Genomic DNA, 25,535 nt, shown 5'->3' with positions numbered 1-25,535 from the left:
AAAAAAATTTAAAAAGTGTTTTTGTTTTTTTAAAAGACAGACTTCAGTGAATACCCAGGAGAGTGTTAAATTCAAGACGTCTTGACGGTTCTTTGGGGGCTTCTGCAGCCAGGAGAGACAGACGGGGGCCAGCTGCATTGCCTGCCTGCCGGGGACCAGAGGGTGTGGTCCCACAAACCCGCATGGAAGAGCGCCGGCCCCACTTCGGGGCCGGAGGACTCCCCTCGAGCCCCCGCCCCGGCCCCGCCCCAGGACTCGCTGTTCCTCGCAAGCACAGGGCTGCTGAGAAAGGAGGCAACAAGGAAACTCGAAGGCGCATTTATTCACATCCGTGCCACCTAAACCTACTGGGTACAGTAATCGGGACTGAGGAAGGGACGGATTGCAACTTAAACAACAACAAAAACTTGGGACCTCTGTCCCCATGACTCGCAAGTTCTAGTTCAGAACAGTCTGCATGCTGGCAAGCCAGTGTCCTCCCTGAGAAGCACGCGTCATGCCTCGTTCTCTCCCTCAGGCATCTTCTGTCCCTCTCAGTGAAGGCCCGGACAGCGCGAGGACGGGCCGCAGAGGCTCCCCTGCAGCCGTGCTCTGGCGAGGGGCCGTGTCCTGCGCGGTCAGTCACCTGCGGGCCCGGGCCCCGTGAAGTCCGGCTCCGGCCCGTGCGGCTCCGCCATCCCCTGGCTCCGGAGCGCCTCCACCGTCTGCAGCAGGGCTGACCGCTCCAGCTCCAGGGCGAGGGTGGCCTGCTTCAGCTTGCTTTCACTGCTCAGAAGCTTCTCAACCGTGGCTTCCAGGCTCTGGATCCTCCCGTTCGCCACCTGGAGAATCAAAGAAGCGAGTGTGAACTGGCCAATAAGAATGCGGAGGGGTTGGGGGGTGGCCGGGGATCCACTCTACACTCCACTGGCCAGCCTCGGAGACGCTTTGGAGCCCTGTTTCGGCAGAGACGAGCCTATTTGTTTATTGGTGGCCTGGTCTTCTGGACACACACACAGGAAGACTACATTTCCCAGGTTCCTTCTCAGGAAGGCTGGGCCAGTCTGAGAGCCTCCAGCATCTTCCCTGCTGTGGCCTCTCTGAAAGGCTTGGCGCCTTCACAGTGCTAAGGGACCCCGTCTCCGACAACAGGGAAGACAGCTCTGATCCAGGCCAAGACTGCTTCAGGAACAAGGGGCGGAGCTTCAGGGACAAAGGGACTGCCTCTGGCCCCCGGCCCTGCGATCTGGAGCTTTGCGGACCACTGGGCAGAGCCTGGACCATCCATACAAACACACACACTCGTGCGCACAGATGGACTTCAGACCGAGAGGCCAGTGGTTTCCGTGGGGCGGCCCCAGCAGCACCAGCCCTCTCCTCCCAGATCCTTTCTATTCTCCTCAAGGTCAGCAGGTCTCACCGCATCTGGGGTCCGGGCATCCCAGCATCAGTCTTGCTGACTGGTCACCACCACTGCCCCTGAGATAAGCGGTGTCCCCCCTCCCGCCCAGCCCACATTCTGGGCACCGAGCACACGACGGCCACACACAACGGAGAACTTCCAGGGGCTTCTCTCTAGCAACTGCCCTTCCTAGTTCTCAGCTACCAGGGCCGGCTTCCCAGGCAACCAGTGGGCTCCAGTGAGGCTGCGGGGTTTCCTGAGAAAGCCACAGCCAGTCCGACCTTTAGAGGCAGCTGTCCCCAAGGCCTTCCCGGCCGGGTCGTCGGTACACAGTGACTCCTGCGGCGCTCAGCTCCGAGTCGGGGAGCCGCCACTTCACCTCGCTAATCCACCCTGCTGCACACGTTCCCGCTTATTTGGGGTGGGGAAAATGGTACTTGTATTTTTTTCTCCCTCATTTTCGAAACAAGGGAAACAGGTTTTTGAACAAGACAACACTTGTGCCAGACAGACGCCTCACGACTCAAAGTCTAGCTCCGGCTGTGCCGCCGGAGCGCCCAAAATAGGAGGAGGAAAGGACTGCGCGTCCAGGTCGGTGTGCCTGCCAGGCAGGGGCGGCTGCACCGAGTGTACACTCGCGAGGGGTGCTCTGTGAACCTCACACTCCTTCCCATGGTCGGGATCTGGGGCAGGTCCACCGCCCCCATGAAGGACCGCCCGTTCTCGAGGCCCACGGGATCCCCGCGTGCCACCCAGCTTCGTGGTGAGCGGTTCTGCACAGCTGTCACTCTCCTCCACGAGACTGAAGCGCTTTCATGGAGAAAAGCATGTCTCCTGTACATGGGTTTGGCCTCTCACAGCACCTAGATCACTGGCACTTGATGACTCACAGATGCTTAGTATAAAAAAAGCATGTCCATTATTATGTGGCACCATTTGGTGGGTGTATCCAATTGTCTTCTATCGTCTTGTGCTGCTGGACAAAACAGGGAGAACCCTTTGCTCTCAAGCTGCTAGATAACATTAAGTGTTTAACAGGAAAATAAATGGGATCTTGGTCTCTCTGGCAACTAACAGGAACAGAACAAAGATAGAAAACAGGTCAATTTTGATACTTTGGAAAAAAACAAAGAATCTATGGTCAAAAACTATTATAGTTAACACTATCTTTGGACTCTGAAAACTGTTAAAAAAAAAAAAAAAGGAAAGGCGGTGTGAGTCTTACAGAACATAGATAAGTGTGGCTGCAAGACAGTAAGCCCATGTGACTCGCAGAGGGAACTGGGAAAATGATCTTCAAGCTCCCGCAAACTGACACAGTGTCCTGCCGGTCCCAGGTCTTGGACAGCAGCAGTGTCTTCTGAGTCTCAGTGGCCCTGGCACCCGGCAAGGCGAGGGCCCTCAATATTGGTGGGTTGGCACAGCAGCAGCCTTGAATGATCCCTCCACAGAGCACAGCCGCTTGGTGAAACACCACTGCAAGGAGGATGTCTGTCATGACTAATTACAACCCGGGGTCCTTCTTGAGGGATTTCGAGATCTGAGCAGCTTTGCACAGCTTTTCTCATCATGAAAAGGGTATAGTATCAGAGAAGCAACATGAAATTATGTGCACCCTTTACCATGAAAAAAAAAATCACACAGGCATTAGCCCAATAAATGGAATCTTCTATTTCCGTGCTGCCTATCTTCACAAGCCAAATGCTTCAAATGCTAGTCCGAGCTTTGTCAGAAACGTTCCTATTACGTTCTATTTCAGAGACCTAGTTTGTCTGGAAGTCACTTAAAATTACCACCTCCCATGCAGACCATTACAGGCCAGATAAGGCTCTTTATCCCCGTGAGCCTCCCCTTCGGGGACAGCCAAGACATCCTGGAGACAGTGTACACAAACGTATTTCCAGTTAGGACATCTCAGTTGTAGGGGAAAAAAAGAAGCTAAATTTCAGAATGTGCCTGGTGGTTAGGACTGGGCAGGGAAAGCGTTTTTCTTTGTTCCTCTACAGTAAATAGCCACTAGGTCTCCTGGGATAAATCCCTGCTGGGAGGAATGCATTTTGGACTAGGGTTGATTTATTAAGCTCTCAATGCTGGCCTTTCTCATATCACTGCCAAGCCTGTGTCTGCAAAGCGGCAACTTTCTATGGAGAAAACTAAGAGGCTTAGGTCGGGATGGAAGGCTTATTCTAAGGTCAGCCCGGGAACACCATAAAATACATGCTTTGGGGACAAATATGTATTTGTCTTTGTAGCAAATAAGGTTTTTTAAAAATCCCTCCAAACAATTCCTTGACATTAATAGCATTACCACCCACTCATGGCATTAAGAAAGTAGACGGTACCATTATGTTATTCGATGTGATCGGTAAAGGAGCTGTGCTAAGCTGTCAGGGACTGTGTGTCACACAGACGCGGCAATCAGGACAGGGCAGGTCAGTGGTCTGCCCAGGGCAACAATGTGGAGACAACACTGGATCTGGCGGGAGCTGGGTTTCTGGACTACATCCCCAGGCTTACCCCATCTCACCCTTCTGTACACATGGTCTGTTTGCCTTTCTACCACATGTCCTCACCCACATTCATCCATGTTAAGATGGAAGCTTCTAGAGGGGAGAACTGTGTCCCTCATGAAGTAAACTTTTGTATTTGCAATGAGGACTCGCAAATCATGACCACATGCTCCGGTTTGTTTGGTTAGGTAGATCTCTGCGTTACTCCCCCCTACCCTAACGTCCCTCCATGGACCTAGATGGTTTTGCTCACAGAAGCCCAAGCCTTTGATTCTCTGGTTATTCCTCAAAGCACAATTGCTGGCATTCAGCGAACCCTCAGCATCCTGGACCCCAGTTCACTGCTGGGCCTCCCTCCTAAAAGGGTTAAGTGCAGAGACAGCCTCTCAGAAATTTCCAGGACTGTCTGACCTCAGCAAAGCATCATCTGCCTGCTCCCTAATAAAAAGGACCAATTCTCCTGGGCTACCTTTGATCCCAACTATAAACAGACCAGGGGGTGGGAGGAGAGGTCCCGCGGTCATGAGAAAACCCAGCCCGCCGGTGCTTTGGTGCGCTAATGATCTACCCCACGCTCAGGGCTCAGGAAGAGGCTTTCTAAATATGCTCTACCTGCAGTTGTTCAAGGAGGTCAAGGTTCTGTTTGCGCAGGCTGCTATTGGTCTTCTCCAATTTGTCCATTCTTTGGTTGTCGCTGAGAGGAGAGGAATCGATAAGTTCTTCTTGAAGCACGTGGTACTCGACTTCGTAGGCTTGTAACTGTTTAGCGATATCCATCTCAGACACCTGTTACGTACAGACAAGCCGTCAGGCCCCGAGAATGAGACAAATCCCACATGCACGTGTGCGGCCCCGTCAGCAAGCATCCCCCACACACCTACTCCGGGCCTGGTACTGTCAGAGAGAAACAAGCAAAACTCCCTGCATCGAAAAGGTAACAATTCTACTTGGGAAGAAAAAACAAAAGAAGCACTGAGACATAAACCCAAGGTAACAATAGGTATGGGTCTCGGGTAACTCATTTTCCAAAGGCCCAAACCTTACTTTTTTTTTTTTTTAAAGGCTTTTTATAAAAATTTATTTTTAGTTCCTATTTCAGCACAGATTTCCTTTTTCTCTGAAAATTCTATTATGTTAGACACATCAGCTATGGTCAAAGAGGGAGAAAAAACAAAACAAAACAAAACAGAAGAATCATAGCCCTATTTGCCCAGTCACCGAGTCAAAGTTTAATTATAGTTCACAGGGTTTTTAGAGTTACAAGAACAGCTAAGTAATGGAACTGTTTACTAAAAAACCCTCCTTTGCACATAAGATATGCAGAAATGAGCCAAAACCCAAATGTCGCCCACGCAGATGAGTGAACATGAAACAATGCCTTCCTGCCCATAATAGTAACAGTGATCGAGAAACCACCCGTGTGAAAAACAGCCCCGAAGTGCCCAAGTGCGTCGTTATGTTTGGACTTTCTCTGAGGGAGCGGGGTGGGAGCTGCAGAGGGGTCAGGAGCGGCCGCAGCCTCTCCCCTGCAGCTGCTTCTGTGGGATCACCCTGCGGCCTGGGGCTCGGAGCGCCGGAGCCAAGTCCCAGGGAGGCTCTGCGTGTGGGTCTGGGCGTCCGGTCATGCTGGCTCGGTGGAAACAAGGCCAGTGTCCCAGAACACACACTTGGAAGATGAGGTTAGGCCTTACAAGAGCACAAAGGAACTCTTCACTGCCTTTCTTTAAGAAAGAAATTCCAGTATAGTGCGAATCAATGGAAAGCTCGCATTCCCCGACGGCGCCCTGTTAGCACTCAAACACGGATGAACCCTATCTTCCCTGAAATCGATATTCAAAAACCATGTTTACTTTCTCACCATTCCTAACAATCTTCTCTGCTTGGAGATTAATTTTTCAGCTTCCTGCTTTTCAATGGAATTCAATGCACAAGACCAATTAGGCACAAAAGTCATTCTATGCCCCAAACTACTATGTATTGTATTCGCGGTGTGGGTGTGTGTGCAAGCTTGCCGTGTTGACAGGCAATCCTCTGTTGTCCCTCCGAGTGACCACGAGGTCAGTAGGGCTTTCTCTCGCTGCAGTTCAGCCAAGAACAAGGACTCAGCCCTCAAATCAGGGCTCCCCTGGTGATGCCCTGAATGACCTTGAGCAAGTTACGTGACTTCTCCCGGCCTCGGCTCCTGGCCCCGGACACAGGGGTGAGAGCACCCACCGCCAGCATCGCTGTGGGAACTCCGTGAGGCAACTCGTGGGAGTTCCCAGCACACACCTGGCAGGGGGGAGCAGGTGCTCATTTAGCTAAGGAAGCTGCTTCCACGCGCCGGTCATGAAACCCTCACATTCAACCTTGCACTTCAGCAAAGTTACAAAGGATGCCACATCACGGAACCTCTGAACAGCTCAAACGGGGCAAAAACCGCAAACATTAAAACCGAGACTGCCGTGGCACTGGTGTATAATTAGGGTGCAGAATAAATATACAGTTCCTTCTCTTTCCACCGAGATTTAGTTTTAAATGAGCTACTAATGTGGAAAACCTGGGAACAAAATCTGTGGTCTCTCATACAGATTGATGCCATGCTAAGGTTTATGGCTCTCAGCTGTGCCCAAAGCTGTATACTCTTTCAGGGATCCATTAATTCCCAGGAACCACCCTGGGTCATCCTGCTTAATTGCATCATTATCTCCTGGCGGCAGAAATACTTAGATCCCTGGGTTTTGCAGGTATGCTCTAGAATTGATCCCAAAGCATGGCACTCTGTGGCTGATCGGGAAGGCAGAGCCCCGGTCCTCAAACGAGGCTTTTTCAAGTTGCTCTATATTCTTCATGACCGTAATTACAAGTGGCTTCATTGTTCTACCTACTCAACGTGTCATAACCCCGTTAATCCATTCGTCCAGTGCTGGGTATCTAGTTACTTATAAAGTTTCTGTGGTTATAAATGACAACTCTAAACATCCTCACACATATGGCTTTTCCCATATTTTGGATTATTTCCTAAGGATACATTCCAAGAAATGGGATTACTGAGTCAAAGGCCATGAATATTTTACTGGCTTGTGATACACATCGCCAAGTTGCCTCCCAAATGGGAATAATCAATGCACAATGCCATCGACAACAACACACCAATGTGCCAGACACAGTCTACCCCTGGCGCCCGGTACCGACCTTAATATGTTTCATTTTGTTAATCTAGCAGGTAGAGCATTGTATGTTATTTAAATTATGCATGAAGATAAATATTTTCCCAGATATTTGTTTACTAGATGGATCTCCTCTTTAGTGAATCGTCTGTTTATGTTCTTGGCTCGTTTGCTCCTGGAAACACAGTGGGTTCCTCTTTGCAGTCTGTGCACACTCTGTATAATGAAGCCGTTAACCCTGACGCCTGCAGAACTGGCCACAAACTTTCCACCTTCCCAGCCTCCAGGCCCTGCCCCCAGGTCTGTCCATCTCGGTGGCATCGCCAGGGCTGGAGAGAGGAGCAGGGGCCCCGGGATCGGTCACGAGGGGCTACAGTGCCTGTAGTGAATTTAAAAATAAGAAACCCATCTAAAAACTGGTCTGTTCTTTATTATCACCACATGCAAGCAATTCTAAACAATATCAGTGGTAAAATATTCCTCCTCACTGTACCCACCCTTTTGGTATGGCATTGACTGGCCTTTGAAGAAAGTCCTCGTTGTCAGCCGTGCAAACTGCCCGAGCCGCGAGGGCTCCTCCCGGTGCAGACGAGGCCATCTCAACGCTGTGATTCTGAGGAGCGGCTCCGGAACAAAGGAACCTTGTTAAGATTCTGGTTTCTATTCTACAAGCTCAACTAGAACAGGGAATTGTCTAATGTGTTCACTGAAGCTGCCCACAGCAGAGCTTTTCAAATGTTCCAGTGTGTGTGAATCCCCTGGGGATCTTGTTAAAATGCAGATTCTGACTCAGCAGGTCTGGGGCGAGGCCCCAGATTCTGCATTTCTGGCAAGTTCCTACAGAGTACAATGACAGGTGCAGGTCTGGGGCCACACTGCAAACACAGCCCCAAGAACTCTTTGCTCTGTCTCCCAAAGTCCCCCTTCGACTCGGATTTTTTTCCTTATACTGAAATGAACCGGCAAAGGCAGACAGCACTCCCCGCGACAAGCAGACAACCTGACCTCCTTCTCTTTGTTCCTGTGTCTTCCCAAGGTTTCCCCCTTGTTGGGTCAGAGGATTTTTATGGCTCATATTCAACTGACAGGTAAACTGAGGACCTGCCACAGACTTCAGAGACCCTTCTCCTTCTACCCTGGGCTCCATCAGCTCTGGACCTGCCCTGCTGTGGCGGCTCCCAGCCTGCCCATTCCGAGCCAAGGCTGCAGAGCCCTGCCCTTCGCTCCCTCCCTCCCATCCCAGCTGCACGCCGTGTCCCCACTGCTCGAGCTGAGGCTATCTACAGAAAGAGCATCGAACGAAATGAGCCAGAACTACCCCAGAGGACCATCAGGACGCCACCCACTCACATACTGACAGCTGCTCTGATGGGTGCAATGAATGCGTCTGTCACTTGCACCCTGTGGACCTCCAAGAGCTGAGCCTGGGGGCCCTCTCAGGCTGCCAAGGAATTGCACTGTACCTCAGGCCTCATCTCCGAGTGGGACTTGAAACTAGGGCACCCTCTAGGTGGGAAGGGGGCAGTGAGCCTGGAATGCAGGGGAGGGCAAGAGGGCAGAGAGCTGGGCTTCCCATCAAGACTCTTGGTAGGATGTAAACCTGGGCCCTGAAATGTAGATTCTGCATTTCCCACACTGCTGCTCCCAATCCACAACCACCCTTCCCTTCAAAGTTCAATGCAGAGGCATCTTGGTTTTCCCTCAATTCTCACTCCCATGCCTGTGATCAGGAATCAGCAAAGCACTACCTATGGACTGAATCTGTCCCACTGCATGTTATTACAAATAAAGTTTTACTGAAACAACAGTCACTCCATTCATGTGCATATTATCTTTGTGCTGCAAAGACAGAGTGGAGTGACTACAAGAGACCTTCTGGCCCCCAAAGCCTGAATGACTTACTATCTGGCCCACTGCAGAAGATGGGTGCTGACCCCTGCTCTTAGCTCACTCCTTGGGCCCACTTGAACTCATCTCTCCCAACTCCCAGTCAGCAGCGCTCACCCCACCAGCCTGGCTCCCACATACCCTTGCACAAGCACCACTGTGGCTCTTACCACACTTGGAATTACTGGGTTCCATGCTCGTCTTCTGCACAAGATGGGCTCTGCTGTCAGAGACCCATCCCATTCTTGGCTCTGCCACCGCAAACAGAGTGTTGGGCATATTACCCTCTCCATGCCCAGCTTCCCTGCCTATAAAAACGGGGATTATAACACACATCCCAGGGCTGTTAAGGGGTCCATGGAATAAAGGACCCCAAGTCCAAGACGGCTGCCTGAAACAAATCAGGTGCACACACACAAAATTCTACAATCTCCATGTCGTGTCCATTTCCAGTCCCCCAACAATTAAATAGACCCTGATACTTTGAGTAAGTATTCTTTACAGAAAAGGGAGGAGAAAACAGGATTCTTTTCTGGGACTCAGTATCTAGGAGGTAAACTGAATGTTCGCTGAGCCTGCCTGCTTGCCTGAGAGCCAGGGGAGGCCCTCCCTGGGCACGGACTTGAGGTAACCACGGCGCTGTCTGCCCTGGCGGCCGGAGCACGTACGTTTACGCCGTGAGAGCTGTAAAGCAATCGGTGCACATAAATGCCAAACATTTAAGAATCAAAAGGACAGAGAATTCAGTGTTAACATACAGGTAAAATACAGAAAAGCCTCTGTAATTAAATGATACTGTGGCGCACCGTGGCGCTGCGAAGCTGCGAGGTCACCACCCCCTCGACAGCAGGGCGACCGAGGGCCAGTGAGTCTGCCTCTTTGCGCCCTACGGGCCTCACGGGTTAAAACCACCTATCCTGTCAGGACCGCGGTCATGATGAAATGAGATCGTGTGCACATGTAGATTCACACAGAACCTGGCAGAAAGTAGGGCCTGAATAAGCCAAAGCTATTCACATTGAGAGAAACGTGCCAGGGAAGCAAAATACGGAGAGACGCATCAATTCACGAAAAACCAAAGCGCAGAGTGGGGAAGCAGTGTCCTTTGGCAGCACAGGCGTAGGAGACGAGCAGAGATCCAGGTCCCCCGGGGCTCACAGAGGCTCCCCTCCCCAGGCCACACCTGCTTCTTTCTCTGTGTGCCACACCACAGGAGGGGCAGCGAATAAAATTAGAAACACCGAGTCTGGGTGCAGTCCACAGGAGTCGCCGGACTCCTCTTGGACCATGAGAAGTCCTCCAAGTAAGGACTTGCTTAAAAAACAGCTTTGTTTCACGACTTGTTTTTATCTGACTGCTCTATACTCTATGTTTTCGTTGCATTGGGAGCAGGTGAGGCCTGACTGCTGGCCCCGACGCAGAAATCCCTGCCAGAGCATCCTGAGCCATCCAGCCCCTGGACACTTGCAGCAGTGACCCACCCCCTGCTAAACAACCCAGTCCTTTGGAGCCAGCAAACGTTACTAGAAGGTTCTTCTTTATACAGAGTTGAAATCACCACTAAACCAGACCACTGAACAACTGATCTAGTTGTAATTCTGGATTAACCCACCCTCGACCCTAACGTTTGAGAGGAATGGTCCTACTGGCTACAGAAACCAGAGGTGCTCAAGCCACAGATGTGGAACTGAATTCTAAAACACACACACACACACATATCATGGAACAAACCCCTAGAATATATACTACCATGATTTTGCTATCAAAGGGTTATTTTTAGAAAATTCCAAATACCCCCACGCAGCTAAAAAAAAAAAAAAAAAAAAAAATCAAAGCTTCCCCACTGTAGGGCCAGCCTGATTGTGCACGTGTATTTCAGAAGAACATCCAGGAGTGAAGCCGCTTGACTATAAGCAGCTGCCAACAGCCTGGGCCGGTTCTCAGCCCTGACCGCTGCCCCCTTGTTTGCACATGGCAGAGCCCCATCACATTCCCAACGCACGCGCACTCGGACACACGCTTAGTCACTGACCGCGTACTTGGCCATGTGCTTCCTACCTGCCCGGCAACACACAGGGTGCTGCCCACAGGACCAAGTGGTAGGAGACAGGTCCCAAGAGAAAGAAAGTTAAGCTCTCCAAATCCAGGACGGCGTAAGCCTTTGGAAGGTCGGACTGAAGCGTACCTGACTGATGGTCTTTTCCATTTGCACCAAGCCCAGGTTGGGAAGGGTGTTTTTTATAAAGTCAACTATGGTTTCTAGGTTTTCATGTTGCAGAATCAAGGGCTTATGGCTTCCCAACAGACTTAAAGCCACTTTAAATATGACCTCTGATCCCTGAAGAAAGATCATATCTGGGAAAACACAGAAATGCAGAAAAGTTAAACCAGACCAGTTTCTGATGAAGTAACATTGCGTTTTCTTGTCCACACATCAGAGCAGGATGGTGGGAAATGTGAACCCAAATTGCGGACTTTATTTCCTTTTTAAGTGCCTGATATTTCAGATAAGGTTGTCAAGACAATATTGCAAATAATGAAAGAAATACAGATAAACATACTGCTAAGATTTTTGTCACAGGTTCAGATAAATCTTTTTTGTTATTGTTCTAAAATATGTTAAACTCAAAAAAGCTTCAAAAGTTAAGAGAAAACTTTTAATTACACTGTTTTTCTAGAGATGCTCTAGGTTTTTAAAGGAGTTACAAAACACATTTTTGTGAGTAAAACTGAAAGATGTTTAGATACACAGCATCAGAAATTAAAGTAAAAAAAAAAAGCATCTTTTTCCCCTGTTTTGACATAAGAAATTGAATTAAAAGACCACTAAAATCTATAAACCATCTGCAGAGTTGCAAAAGTACATTATTAAATACTTGCCCGTATGCTGGGTTTTAGCATAACAATGGAGTGAAAACCATCTTCCTTCAGAAAAATTCAAAGAACCCTGTGAGAGTTATTTTCTAGTTCTTGCCATAGTTTTTCTTAGAGCAGTTGGCCAATGTTAGCAACCCCTACACGGACAGTGAGAGGAACGGCCAGTGGCCAGGCCACGGGGTGAGCAGCCGGCCTCGCCCCAGCGCCCCCTTCCTCACAGAGCTGAAGCCACTTGAGAAAGAGATCGTCCCAGGGCCAGAGCACTGCCCTAGCAACTAATTGTTTGATGACTAAATTCAGGCAAGCAACCTAACAACTGGAACTAAAAATGCAAGAGGAAAACATACTTCTAAAAATGAGGGCATAGCTCTAACTAGAGGCAACTGTCAATATGGGGGGGAGGGGCTGCTGGGTAAGGAGAGAGACAGAGAAGTGGTCCTCCGGGTCATCAGGTCCTGGAAAAACAAAAGCAGGGGAGAGGAAGAACCCCCCAGCAGTGGGCTTCTCTAGGTGGTTTAGCGTGACAAGGCAGAAAGGCCATGAAGAAACAGGAAAGGCTGGAAGCTGCTGCCCACGGGGAAGGGGAAGGTGTCCGCATCGGAGTGATTTGTGCGAGCGCGCACAGGGCAGGCCCCGGGCGCCCCCAGCTGGCCGGCCGAGTCAGCCCTGGGATGCCCTGTGACCTTCCCCAAGGCTTCGGCCACACCAGCAGACCCCGTGCCAGGGTGCATGTGTGTCACTGGTCTCTCTCACAGAGCTCAGGGCCACACTGTTTCCACAAACATCACAAGTGCTCATGGTGCGGACCTCCCCATGAAGCGGGAAGGAGGAGAGCAGCCTCCTCCTTAGGTGTGGCTGCAGAGGCTGGAAAGATAAATTAGAGAACTGGTCGTATCTTTGAAATCTGAGCTCTCGGGGGGAAGTACTATGGGTATCAGACAGCCCACCGTAAGAATACTCTTGTGAAACGTCTGCTTCATGAACTACACCAGTTTAACCACGTAAGTCATCACTACAGAAAATAGAGAAGGTCTCAGACAGCACCATACCTGAGATGTGTTTTTAAAAAGAAGTATTTCCCCAAATAAAACAAACTTGAAGCATCTATGGTTTAGACAGCAAGGCTTCCTTTCAATAGATCCACTTTTAGAGCCGAACAAACATGACGGCATCTATCAAAAGAAACAGCAATTCTTCTGCGCAAGGGTCCTGGGAGAGGGCTGCACGACAGGCTAACTGTCACGGCTCAGGGACCTTAGTCTCTGAGAGACTTGTAACTAGTAACCAGATAGTGCCTCGTCTAAGCAAAGTAAGAGAAGTAATTATCGGGGACGTTTTATGAGCACAAACATGCAACCCATAGCCACAGTCTCTTTAGGCAGACAACTGGGACCTCCAAATTTTACTGGTGGTTTTGTTGTTGTTGTTTTAGAGAGGGGGGCGGGGGGAGCAGAGGGAGAGAGAATCTTACTCAAGCAGGCTCCACACCCAGCATGGAGCCAAACCTGGGCTCGATCTCACGACCCTGAGATCATGACCTGAGTTGAAATCAAGAGTCGAACGCTTCACTGACTGAGCCACCCAGGCGTCCCAGGATCTTGGTTTTTATTTTATATTTTTATTTTTTAAAAAAGATTTTATTTATTTGAGAGAGAGACAGAGTGAGAGAGTATGACAGGGGAGGTCAGAGGGAGAAGCAGACTCCCCATGGAGCTGGGATCCTGATGCGGGACTTGATCCTAGGACTCTGGGATCATGACCTGAGCCGAAGGCAGTCGCTTAACCAACTGAGCCACCCAGGCGCCCCAGGATCTTGGTTTTTAGAACAAATCTGCTTAGCGGAGTGCTCCCCAGCATTCTAAACTCTGACTTTTCTGGGCTGTATGAAGAAAACAGAAAAAAGCTGCGAGAGGTGTTTTGTTGTTGTTGTTTTTAAATCACTCTTTGAAAATATAGCCCTGGATATATTTGTCTTCTTGGGTGTGTCTGCATTTAACAATACAAATGCTCTTTCCTGATGCTATTCCCAGGGCCTTAAGAGCGCTCTTCTATCTGCTGAGAAGTTCCTCGCATTTAAGTCAGCAGGCATTCGCTGAGCATCTACTACATGCCAGGCTTTGTACTGGGCACCAGAGATCGAGCCATGAACAAAAGCTCAAGGAGAAAACTGCAGAGACACCAAAATCTGTTGGTTTGGGAGAGTTAGGCCCTGGCGTCAGGAGAGCAAGAGGGATGAAAACATTCTAAGGGAAGGTGGCTGCCAGACCCAATCTTGAAGAACCCACAGAAGCTTTCGAGGTCAAGAGTCAGGAAGGAGGAGGAAAAGAAGGTGTGAATGCCTGGGGGTGTGGAAGCCGCACACCAAGTCCGGGAGCTTGAAGAGCAGAAGGCCAGAGCTCGGTGCCGCACCGCGTGGGGCTGGGTCCCCAAGGGCTCTCCGTCCAGACATCAGCATCCTGATTTACCCAAGGCACAGCAGGGGTCACCCAAAGCTTTCTGTTCCCTTTGATCCGAGTAGGTCAGTGCCCAGGTAAAGGGATGATATTAATGAGACCCGTGAGTCTGATCTAGCCAAGGCTACTTAGCTTTAGACAGAGAAGAGCCATCACAGGTGAGAGGACCCTGACTCCCACCCGCAGACTCCCAGGGGCCTTCCGCCAGCCCGACGTGCTCGCCTAGCGCTCCTGGAGGCCCACTCCAGATGCCCACCCTCCTGAAAGCAGGCCGGCCGGCAGTCCACACGAGGCCGGCTGAGCGAGCTCGGCCCCAGAAGCTTGTCAGCCTGGGAAGGCCTCAAATAAGGACTTCATTTGGGTGCGCGATAATGGACTGTGCCAGAAGGGTTAAAGGAAGGACCCCCACACCCCTCACCCTCCTGCCTGCCAAAGTTTTGCTTGGAGGCAGGGACTACTCAATTTATCTGACTAGCCTTGGGGGCAATATCTATAACCCTTAAACAGTGGATACCTTTTTTTCCCTCTGGAAATTTAAAAACTTAAATAACTTTTAAAGAATTGTAGAGAAAAATGTTACCTATAAATTCACTGCTCCAACTCAATTATTTTCATTTTTGTCTATCTTCTATTCCTTATACATTGACATTCTGGAAATTAAACAAAAGAACCTCCTTGGAAAAGTGAGTTCATTGCCTGCATCTGAAGATCACTGCACAAGAAAGCGGACGGCTGGAGCCACCCCGGCGGCCCCCAGAGGCCGTGCCCCCCACACTGCAGCCAACTTCCCTTCCCTCCTGCTGCAAACCACCCAGAAACAGGCAAAGGGTTTTATCAGGCAGGAAGTAAAGGGAACCTGAAATTCAGCTGACTCAACCACTTTTGTAAATTATTTGCTGAGAACAATGCAAATAACCACTTTCCTTTGAAGACGCTTCAGCAGCCCTATTGTTCTGTTATTGTGTTAACCTATCGGAACTCTGTTGGAAACGCCCATGACCTAAAGGTGCCCATGACCTAAAGGTGCTGTATTCCTGGGGGGAAGGGGGGGCAGTAAAGCAAACTTATCCTGCATCCTCTTTTCCAGACACCTTTGTTGCTGTCAAGGGCAAGCCCTCTCCTAACTCTCTCCTGGGAGGCTGGGGTGCTCTGGGTGTGAGAGCACCCCCTTCCCCCCAGGACCAGGTGGGAGGGACATGAAGGATGATGGCCGATCTGCAGCAGGCCCGCAGCACAAACAGATCGTGCACAATCTCACTTCCCGGCCATTGGAGCATGTTCCCCGGGGGAGCCTTTTTTCCTGGCCCTTTAAACCATCTTGTTTTCCCAAGTCTATTTTAGTCCTAAAGCCTCTCTGAATCCTTCCCTGTATTACAGGTGGCCTCTGTGTTTTCTGCCAAACCCTTCCTTTCTATCCTCCGCCTCCTCCCTCAGCTGCTCGGCAGGACACCCTCCAACACCGGGAGCCTCAGACCACAGCTGCCGCCTCTGGCAGGAGCAAGCCAGGTCCTATTTTTCAGATTATACGTTCCCCCCAAAGGTAGGTGTGATCTGAAGGTGAACAGAGCAAGCGTCTCTCCCAGGACCCCTCTCTACCCGAACTAGAAACACGCAGGAGGAGGCTATTTTACATTCTGGGACACCCGTTCGGTAAGGCTGACAGTGATCACCACGGGAAGGTTAGGGCACACCCATCTCCGGCTGGTGTCCTCCAAGGAGAATGTACTTCATGCCAACTAACCTGTTCAGTAATATAGGAGCTGTGCTGTCTGCAAGCTGAGAATCCTGCACGTCCATATGAAATGTCAACAGCTGACAAAGGTCCGTTTGTTTTTAGGGTTTATTCAGGCCAAAAAGCTTACAATGAAATGGGCTTCAGGCCAAAATAGACTACAGTGTACGAATGGCAGGTTTAGGGATTTAAAACTAAGCTATCTACCATCACGAAGCTAAACAAACAAGGTTCAAGTCACCACTGCTAAATGCAGAAGTGGTTTTTAAAAAACCTTCCTGTGGAACCTGCCAATAAGATGGTTTGGTTTTACATACTGGTAGATGGAACAGATGTGCAAAAAGAAAAACAAAACAAAACAAAAACAAAAAAAATGAAAAAATCCAAATCAAAAAACCAAAACAAAAACCAAGTTTTTCCAAAATGACATCACACATAGTGCTGCGCTGGGCTGCCACTTCCTGCCTACCATCTGAGGAGCCTCAGCCAGCTGGACACAGACCCCCTGAGCACAGCAGGGGTCTGTGGGACCCCAGAGTTTCCACACACTGGTGTCTTTATGCATAATGTAGGAACGCCTCCAAGACTCAACACTGATTATGTAATATAAATATCCTGCTCTTGCCGGCTTTAGCTTTTAATTTATGAAGTCGTCAGAATGTACTTTAGAGCAGCACATATTCTCTAACAGGAGGGCTGTCGACTCCAAAGCAGAGTTTATGCCTCTGACTTATCTGACTTAGGCAAGGACAGGCTCTCCCAGAGTTCTGTGGCCCTGGGGTGCCCAGAGCTCCCTGCGAGGCAGCAGCTGAGAGCCCAGGCGGTGAGCCCTCAGTACTTGCCCTCCCATCGGAATCTCTGCAGAATTTTTTCTCACAAATGCTGTAATTCGATGCTTGAGCTATTTTCAAACCATGAACACCAACTTCTTCCCTCCCACCTCTTTCAGTCTTCACTCCTGTTACCCAGGTTTTCAAAAATACAGTAAAAAATTAGGAGAAAAAGTGGACTAATGATTTTAATTTCTAGAGTAAGAAAAGTCAAAAACAAATCAAAAACCACAGACATTTTTGGTAAGAAAGACTTCAGCCTATAGCTAGAGATCTTATGATTTTGGTGACTCTTCTGTTAGTAAACTAAGCAGACAATTTTCAGGCTTTGTTATTGTTGTTTTAAATTATCTTCTTTTTATTTATTTTTAATTTTTTTAAAGATTTTATTTACTTATTTGAGAGAGCGAGCGAGCACGTGCACACGTGTGTGAGAGCACGCACAAGCAGGGGGAGGGGCAGAGGGAGTGGGTAAGTAGACTCCCAACTGAGCAGGGAGCCCAACACAGGGCTCCATCCCAGGAGGCTGGGATTAGGACCTGAGCTGAAGGCAGATGCTTAACCGAACAGGCCACCCAGGCACCATTATCTTCTTTTTAAACTCTGGTATAAACCCTTCATGAAATCTCACTAATGATTTATTAAACCAGAAGAGATTTAGGGACAGAAAGAAAGAATCAGTTTGGGGAGGGAGTTATGCAAAAGGGGGTGGGGGTTGTGAATATTTTAAGAACATGGATTTTTCTAGTAAAGCTCAATGGGACAGTCTTTAGAAGTTCTTGTGGATAAGAATAAGAATAAAAATCTCGTACTCTGGGGAAAAGAGATGCAAATATCAACTCAGTGCCCACCTTTGTTAAAAAGCAAATTTCAGGATTTCTAGAATTTGGATCTACAAAGCTGTCTTTCCCAAGCATGCCAAAGGAGTGCTCTCCCAATAGTGCTTGGCATGGCCTCCCCCTTGAGATGTTCTCTAATTCCAGAAGCAAATCTAAAAAAGTATGAGATTACAGATTTTTAAATTATCAGGTAAATGAACATTAATGACACTTTAAAACACTTGATGGGTGATGATTATTAATTCTCTAATAACCTCCAAAGTAAAAAAAAAAAAAAATTAAAAAAAAACCTGAATTGTCAAAACGATTCTTTCACTCTGAAGCAGGGAAAACCCACGGTGCAAGAACTGCCTGTGCTCCCAGCGTCGCTCGGCTCTCAGGGCACAAGTGCACGTGCTTCCCCCGCCATCTCAAGGCCCCTGAGACTCTGCCCGTGAACACCTGCTTAACTCTGACGGAGACAATCTTCTCCAAAAGTAAATCAAGAAAGCAGGAGATGGTGTGAAATGTGAGCCGCCTATGGTCACAGTGAGGCCCCCACGTGGAAGGGGCTGAGGCGTCTGGGAAGATGGGGGTGGGGGTGCTGTGAGGGTGGACCTGTGAGTCATCAGCATGGGGGGGTGGTCCTTGCAGAGTGACCTGGCGGAGGAAATGAAGAGCCAAGGGCAGGAAGAAGAGAAACAGGAGGAGATGCGAAGGGAATCGAGAAAGAACAGGAGCCCAGAAGTCCCCTGTTGAAAAGTCTGAAGGAGCCATCAATGCAGTGTCTCGGGTCAGAGAGGTGGAGGAAGACGAGTCATGAGAGGCACGTGCCTGGAAAACATGCACGGGGTCCCCTGGCCACGTCTTTAAAGATGTTTGCTCTGGGGTAGAACCTGGTAGTGAGGGACCGGAGCCGAACTCCACCAGACGATGGCGCCCAGGCAAGCCCAGCGAGCATGAGAGGTGAAGCCAGTCGTGAAGTTCACAAACCCAGTGCCGACTAGACTCTTGAGTGTTGACCACCACCCTGTTCTTGCTGAGCACTCAGCTCTAGAAGATCGGAGGCTCAGCAGGGAACTAGAATACGTGTTTCCCACCTGCCAGGAGAAAGCTGGTTCGAGCAAACGGACAGACACACACTTACCAAAGACTCTGGCTACAAATCCCAGTGGGAACTGGGAGGCAAACACAGTGAGAAACCAGGGGGCGGCGTAGAGGCTGGGCCCGATCTCGTGCTCCTCGAGGTGGTTGTAGAGGTCTCTGTGGTAATCATGAAGAAGCCTCGAGAGCTGGTACATCTGGATCTGCAGGGACACATGCACACGCGGGGCTCAGAACCAGGTACCTGCTGCTGGGCTCAGTTACATGTCCTACTCACAGGCCGTGGAGAATTCTTACACTGAGAGATACTCTGCTTGGATGGTGATAACCACTGTCGACCGCTGACTTACCCAAGGAGCACCTACCGGAGGCCTGGTGCACAGGAGGCCCCGGCCAGGAGGAGCCCAGAACACGCACGCCCAGGCTTCTCCTACCGCTTCCTTTCCTTCTACTGCCCCCCGTGTTCCTTGGCTACTAAAATCTAAAGACCTGTCTTGTGGGAACACTTCACATATTCTCTTATAAAATACACACTCCTAGCAAAACTCACACCCGGGGGAATTCAAAACGTAAGCGTGAAATGGGGGCGTAGGATGATTCTGTGGAAGAACCCCATTAGACCCATTCATTTAGCAAATTCGCTCTAGACTCCCCTGAAATTACTCAATAGGCAGGACAGGTGTGACTTCCTTAGGTTTGTAACATATGGACTATACAGATCCTGGGCAATTTTAAAGAAGAAGACAACTGTTTATCTCAAGATGGAGAAAATAACTTCCAAAGGGCCCCTCTCCAGATCGTGTTACTGTCCTGGCGGGAAGCCCACGATGGGTCCCACAGCGCGCTGGGCTCCTAGAGTCAGCCTGGGGCTCAGCAGTCTGATGGCCTGAGCCCAAGGTACCACCACCAAGAGAGGGTCCGAGCCCCACTGAGATGCTACAGGTTGGACACATACCACCCAAACTGGCAAAAACAAAACAAAACAAAACTAAACCATTTGCAGGGGCCCAGATAACACAGCCCTTAGGCACCAGCTGCAGTACCTAAGCCCCACAAGAGTCATGTGTTAAAGAACTAAATGAATTTGAAAACTCCACTCTCTCCAATGGCAGGTGCACCCATATTAAAGCTAATGGGGAGAACATAGAAAGAACCTGACAGGGTCTGTGGGAAGCGTTACGGGCTCCACATCCTTTAGGTAATGAAATGGCTTCCTTCGATGAGATTTGTGTTCATGGGGAGGTTCATATTCACAGGTGGAGATAAAAGGATTTTTAACCACCCAGTTTGGTCCTCTCAAAGAGTCCTTGGCTCTAACGGGTCCTTTTTTAAAGAAAATACTAAGGCTCTGAAATCAGAGTAGCCTGCTGGTAGAGGAGCGTGTATACGTGGGATCTCACATTTAGAAATATTCCCAGAGCGGGGTCTGGAGCGCTCCCACCGCTGACAGCGGCAGTTGCAGCGTTAGGCACACATTGCCCTTTGGATTTCCTTTGCTCTGACCTGCCACTGTTCGTTCAACAGATACGCACTGGGTGCCTCCTTCATCCCAGACACTGCTCTAGGAACTAGGGATGCTGCTCCAAGATAGGTTAGATCCCTGCCTTCTCATGAGATATGCTAAGGAAAGTCAGAGAGCAATCAGGTCAATGAATAAGAGAACAGGGTAATTTCAGGCAGTTAGTGTTCTACGCCAAAAGAAACGAGACAGGATGCATGAGACACGTGCCTGGGGTGGAAGGTGGTGGGGAGGGGGATGGGTATAACATCAGGATGGTCAGAAAGAGTCTCTCCCAGGATTTGATATTTGAGCTGAACCCTGGGTGACAAGGGCTAAGGTGGCATGAGGGGGATGCCTGGCAAAGGAAGTGACAGATACAGTGGGTTAAGAATTAGATCATCTGAGGATGGTTTGATGAAGGGTAAAGGGAGGGTCCTGCAGTCAGACAGGCCTGGGCTGAAACCCCAGCTCGGCCACTTGCTAGTCGGGTAAACTGAATTAAGGTGAGTCTTCCCATCTGTAAATTGAGCTGCTTCATAGTGTCTTCCTGAGGGTTACCGGGGCGGTAAGTTCAGTATGAAACACTTGCCGTCTTGCCTAGCACAGAGCTAAGTGCTCAGCAAAGACAGCTACTCCCATGTTAACGGAGGGTGGGGAAATTTTCTTAGACCTGGAAAGGGATCCGAAACATTTCTGGCATTTGTCTCTAACAAATACACAAGGAACGCTCTCTACCTGTAAAATAATCATGTCCGGCCGATACTGTTTCCGCAGTCCCATTTCAAACATCAGAAACTTGAGCATGGTAAATGCCTCTTCCTCACCCATGTGAAGCAGCAAAATGCCTGCTACAAAGCTGAGACCTTGGCAGTATCCCACTTCCTGGTCGAGAAGCGAGTAGGCCTTGAGGATGTTGTAGAGAGACAGCTGCCCTGCCCCGAGCTGGGCAGAGAAGTACGGATGTGTCGGGAAGGTTCTCCCTGCAGAAACAACACGGGTTAGATGCAGTTGAAGAAAGCAAGCCCATGGAACCAGAACTCTGACATGCTTCAGATGGAGGAACAGAACTCCAGGAGCTCGATCATAAGTCGGCTCTGGACACGAGGGTGGGTGCTTGTTCTCAGAAAAATGGGGGCAATTAGAAATCAATTATTGATGCTTTTTCAATGGTGGTTCAAGGTGAAAGACACTAGGACTACCCTGGGTCCTGCAGGTATCTGGATTTCAAGCTCCAGCAAAAAGAAAACAGTTGATCCTCTAAACGTATGTCTACCCTCCAGAGGAGCAGATGGCCTGGGCTCATCACCGCCGCGCTGTCCCCCAACACCTGCAGGCAGCCCAAAGCCCCAGAGCGCTACGGACACAGCCCAACCAGCTCTTCCCAGCCCGCGCACAGCCTGTCTGCAAATGCTTCACACCCCACTCAGATTTCTGTACTTCTTAACCACAGGCGTGCTTTGAAATGGCCTGAGAAGCAGCAGGTGTTTTCTTTTACCCAAAACAGTAACCTTCCAGAAAGTTATAAAAAAAAAAAAAGAAAATAAAAGAAAAGAAAAACCCTCAACATCCTGATTATTTTCACAAAAAGGTGGTGTTCAGATAAGGTTTAAAGACTTCTTTTGTCCAGGGGCTTTTGGGGCTGCTATCTGTCAAATCCCACCTCACCCCCCTCCTTCTGGAATGTGCCTGATGGGGCAGTGTGTTTCCAGGGAGAAAAGTACATGATTGAGAGGACAACCGTCTAGAGCCACGCCAAGGGCCAAGCTTGGACCCAGGGGGAGAATTGGGCCTCATCTGGATTAGCAAAGGCAGAAGGTACATCTAGGCCACAAGGCAACTGTTCACCTTAATCATTCAGCCTTGGCAAAGGGAGCACGATACATTCGTGGGCTCTTCCTCAGCCTCACGAGAAAGCATTTAATCAATCCAGATCGGCTTGTTTGATTTTGAATCAAGGGGACAGCAACAGTCTAACTACTCTCCTGATTTCCTGCCCTGCTTTCATTTTTTGCCTGCTCTACCTCCTTCCCCCAACGAACTGTCCCCAAACACACCCTGAACATGTCACCCCCACTGCTAGAAAGCACTCAGCAGCCCCCCAGCGCTCAAAGAACAAATTCTACACCCCTAGCCAGGGAGCTCTGTGCATCTCTCACCCACTCCCCCAGCTTCATCCCCTACTCCAGGACTGGCCTCAGAGTGGGCAGGGGGTGCGTGTGCAGAGCGGACAGTGCCTGTGTGTGCGTGTGAGGGGGGTACTTACCCCGTGCACCCTCCCAGTCTACAACAGCACGTGCGACTCAACTGTAATGAAACATTTTCCAGCAGCCACGGTCAAAAGCAAGAGGTAAAACTAATTCTATGACCGTTTGTTTAACCCAACATATGCAAATGTTATTTCAACATGTAATCAGTACACAAATCTTTGGGACATTCTGTATTCCTTTTTCTTGCTAGACCTTTGAAACCCAGGTCCTCACACTGATGGTGCATCTCAGTTTGGAGCCACCGTATTTCCAGGGCTCCGTAAGCACCTGTGACCGCCCCACTGAGCGTGCAGGTGTGCTCTTTCCCCAGATTCTCCGGGGGATGAGGGCAAGAGAATACAGGGGGCTCTTCACGCCATCACCCCCACCTGCCGCCAAGCAGATGGAGCCCTGCCCACCTCTGCACATTTTGCACACGGCCCCACCCCAGCCTGGCCCACACCCTTCCCTCTGACGGCCTCCGGGTCTCCCAACAGGTCTGGGTGGCAGACATACAGGCCACATGAGGCACACAGTGCTAGGAAGGATCTGGTCCCCTTTCCATCGGTCCCCATGAGCACCTACTTACCCAGTACCCGCTGGTGTCAGATTCCACCCCCTGCAGAAACAAGAACGGACACTCGCTGGCCCTATTGGTGGAGTGGGCCTTTTTAAACTTAATGTTCCTGTTATTATTCTGGTTGACGTGCAATGTTACGTTAGTTTCGGGGCTACAACGCACCAATGCAATAATTCTTCACGTTACTCGGTACTCAGCATGATGAGGGCAGTTGCCACGTGCCCTTACTACCATCCTGTCCACCACACTTCCTATGCTCCGCGTTTCTTCTCGGACTCATGCTGGAACTGGGCATTATCCCCTTCTCTTTGTTCCATTTGCCTCCTTCCTCTCCCCTCTCCTCTAGCAACCACTAGTTCCTCTATGTCTATGAGTCTTTTTGTTTGTTTTTTAGATTCCGTATATAAGCGAAAGCATGTGGTATTTGTCTTTCTCTGTCTTCCCTTAACCATCAGACCCTCTAGGTCCATCCATATTGCAAATGGCAAGATTTCATTATTTATGGCCGAATAATATTCCACTGTACATATACCTCACGTTTATCTATTTATCTGTTGATGGGGGACATTCCTCATTTAATCGTTGCAAGGCTCCCGGGAGGATGAGCCTGCAGGCTGGGGAGGGACTGGTGTCACTTAGACCAATTGGTAATTGTCAGGTTTGAGGCAGGGCAATCATCTCCTGTGTGATCAATGGCTCTGTGCCTACAAGGGTTTCATGCTGGGTCTAAAGCTCTGCTGTCAGTCTTGACATTCTTTTGAACAACGGATTCCACATTTTCATTTTGCAACAGGTCCTGCAGATTATACCCTGTCTGAGGTGGGCAGCCCCCTGGGTAGTTTCCTGGGATGGCTACAGCCACGTCGCCCACAGCTTTGCCACCAAGCAGTTATGAGAAAACAAGCCTTAGGCCAAATTCCACCAAACATATGACCTTTATTAGCACGCTGATGTGAAAAAAGAACCACGTAAGAACGTCTCATGCTCTGTGTTCTGGCCTCCAGCAAGCACCTCTTGGGAAAGGTTCAGCTGGAGGATGGTACTATGGCAGTCTGATGGCACAGCCAGGCCCCCAACTGTCCCACAATGATACTCCGTGGAGCGCAGGGACATGGTCTCAGTGAGCCACTGGTGGCAAAGCCCAGACACATTCTGATCAACCGCAGATCTTGAATGTTACCCAATTTCACCAATAAAAAATTACACGTGGCATCTCTTCTGCCAAGCACAAGCCCTCGAATGTACATTTCAGCCGCATCTGAAGTCCATAAGCAACCCTTGGCATGGGGTCCCTGACTTAGGGACCTTCCAAACGCCAACCAAGCACGGTAGGTGGGAACAGGATTAGTCCTACAACACCAGGGCGCCTGGGTGGCTCAGTGGGTTAAGCTTCTGCCTTCAGCTCAGGTCATGATCTGAGGATCCTGGGATCAAGCCCCGCATCGGGCTCCCTGCTCAGTGGAGAGCCTGCTTCCCTTCCTCTCTCTGCTTGCCTCTTTGCCTGCTTGTGATCTCTGTCTGTCAAATAAATAAATAAAAAATCTAAAAAAAAAAAAAAATCCTACAACACCATCCGTCGTCTTGGTGATACCCCATGAAGCATTTTAGGCAGGTCACCACACAAACAACATCACCCTTGTTTTATTCATGAGAAAAAAGTGGCAGGTGAGTGCCTCAGCCCTACTGTCACGCCGCCCAATCTGTGAAGGGGCAAACCCAGGATCTGAACACTGATCCCGAGCTCCAGACACGGAGTTCTCCTGCAGATGTCGAAGTGAAAAGTATGAGAACTGGGGTAGCACAGCTCCTACCACTCACGGTGTCCCCAGCTCAACGCACGAGCTGTTGGGAGAGCCAGGGTCCTGCATTCCTTTCCTCCTGGCGAGTTCCCGTCCTCCACACGCTCAGCCGAGCCCCTCACCCCAGGGAGTCCCAGCTCCTCCAGCGCGTGTTTCCTGCTTTCCTCCTCACTCTGTGCTTCCGCGTGATCCCTGGGACCAGGCACTGCCTCCTCTATTTGTCCCGGCCATGGGACCGCGGGCACTGGGTTAATTCCGCAGCACCTCCGCTTTTTGCCTGCATTTGCTGGGGTCCCCGTGAGGGTTAAATGCAGGCAGGTGTGCGTGCCTGGTGTGACGCCACACAGCTGGCCCTAACGGCCAGGAGGGCAGCGAGCTCCACATGACCACCAAGCCGGCTTTCTGAGAAACAGGGCTATTCGTGTAAATGGGCTTCTTCCCAAGCAGCAGCACACAGCAACACACCTGCTCCTTGCCCTGAAGACTTTGCAGATGAGATGTGGACTTTTCACAGTACTCACGTGAGCATGGTGACAGAAACACCCGCCCTGCACTCAAAGCTCCCCGTGTGACAGGAACTGTGCCACGGAACTGAAAAACCAACCCCTTCCTGGCCCTTAAGAAACTCACAGTCTGGGAGAACAAAACAGATAAATCCAGAAAATTCA

The 25,535-nt window shown here is 49.9% G+C and overlaps 1 protein-coding gene across 2 annotated transcripts in view; it reads right to left on the bottom strand.

Annotated features, from left to right (window-relative positions):
* Positions 1-302: 302 nt before the first annotated feature.
* The window catches only part of TBC1D1 (TBC1 domain family member 1), a 226,762-nt gene continuing 201,529 nt past the window's right edge, over positions 303-25,535 (bottom strand). For both annotated transcript variants that reach the window (XM_080796164.1, XM_080796165.1), the window contains 5 exons: positions 20,978-21,222; positions 18,785-18,944; positions 11,113-11,282; positions 4,504-4,677; positions 303-821 (listed from right to left, as the gene is read on the bottom strand). In XM_080796164.1, coding sequence (XP_080652290.1) covers positions 618-821; positions 4,504-4,677; positions 11,113-11,282; positions 18,785-18,944; positions 20,978-21,222 — 953 coding nt within the window. In that variant the 3' untranslated portion in view covers positions 303-617. The remainder of the gene's footprint in view (positions 822-4,503; positions 4,678-11,112; positions 11,283-18,784; positions 18,945-20,977; positions 21,223-25,535) is intronic.

The sequence above is a fragment of the Martes martes genome (genome assembly GCF_963455335.1).
Source record: "Martes martes genome assembly, chromosome: 2".
In the NCBI taxonomy this organism is placed as follows: Eukaryota; Metazoa; Chordata; class Mammalia; order Carnivora; family Mustelidae; genus Martes; species Martes martes.
This window is presented reverse-complemented; position numbering and strand designations above follow the sequence as displayed.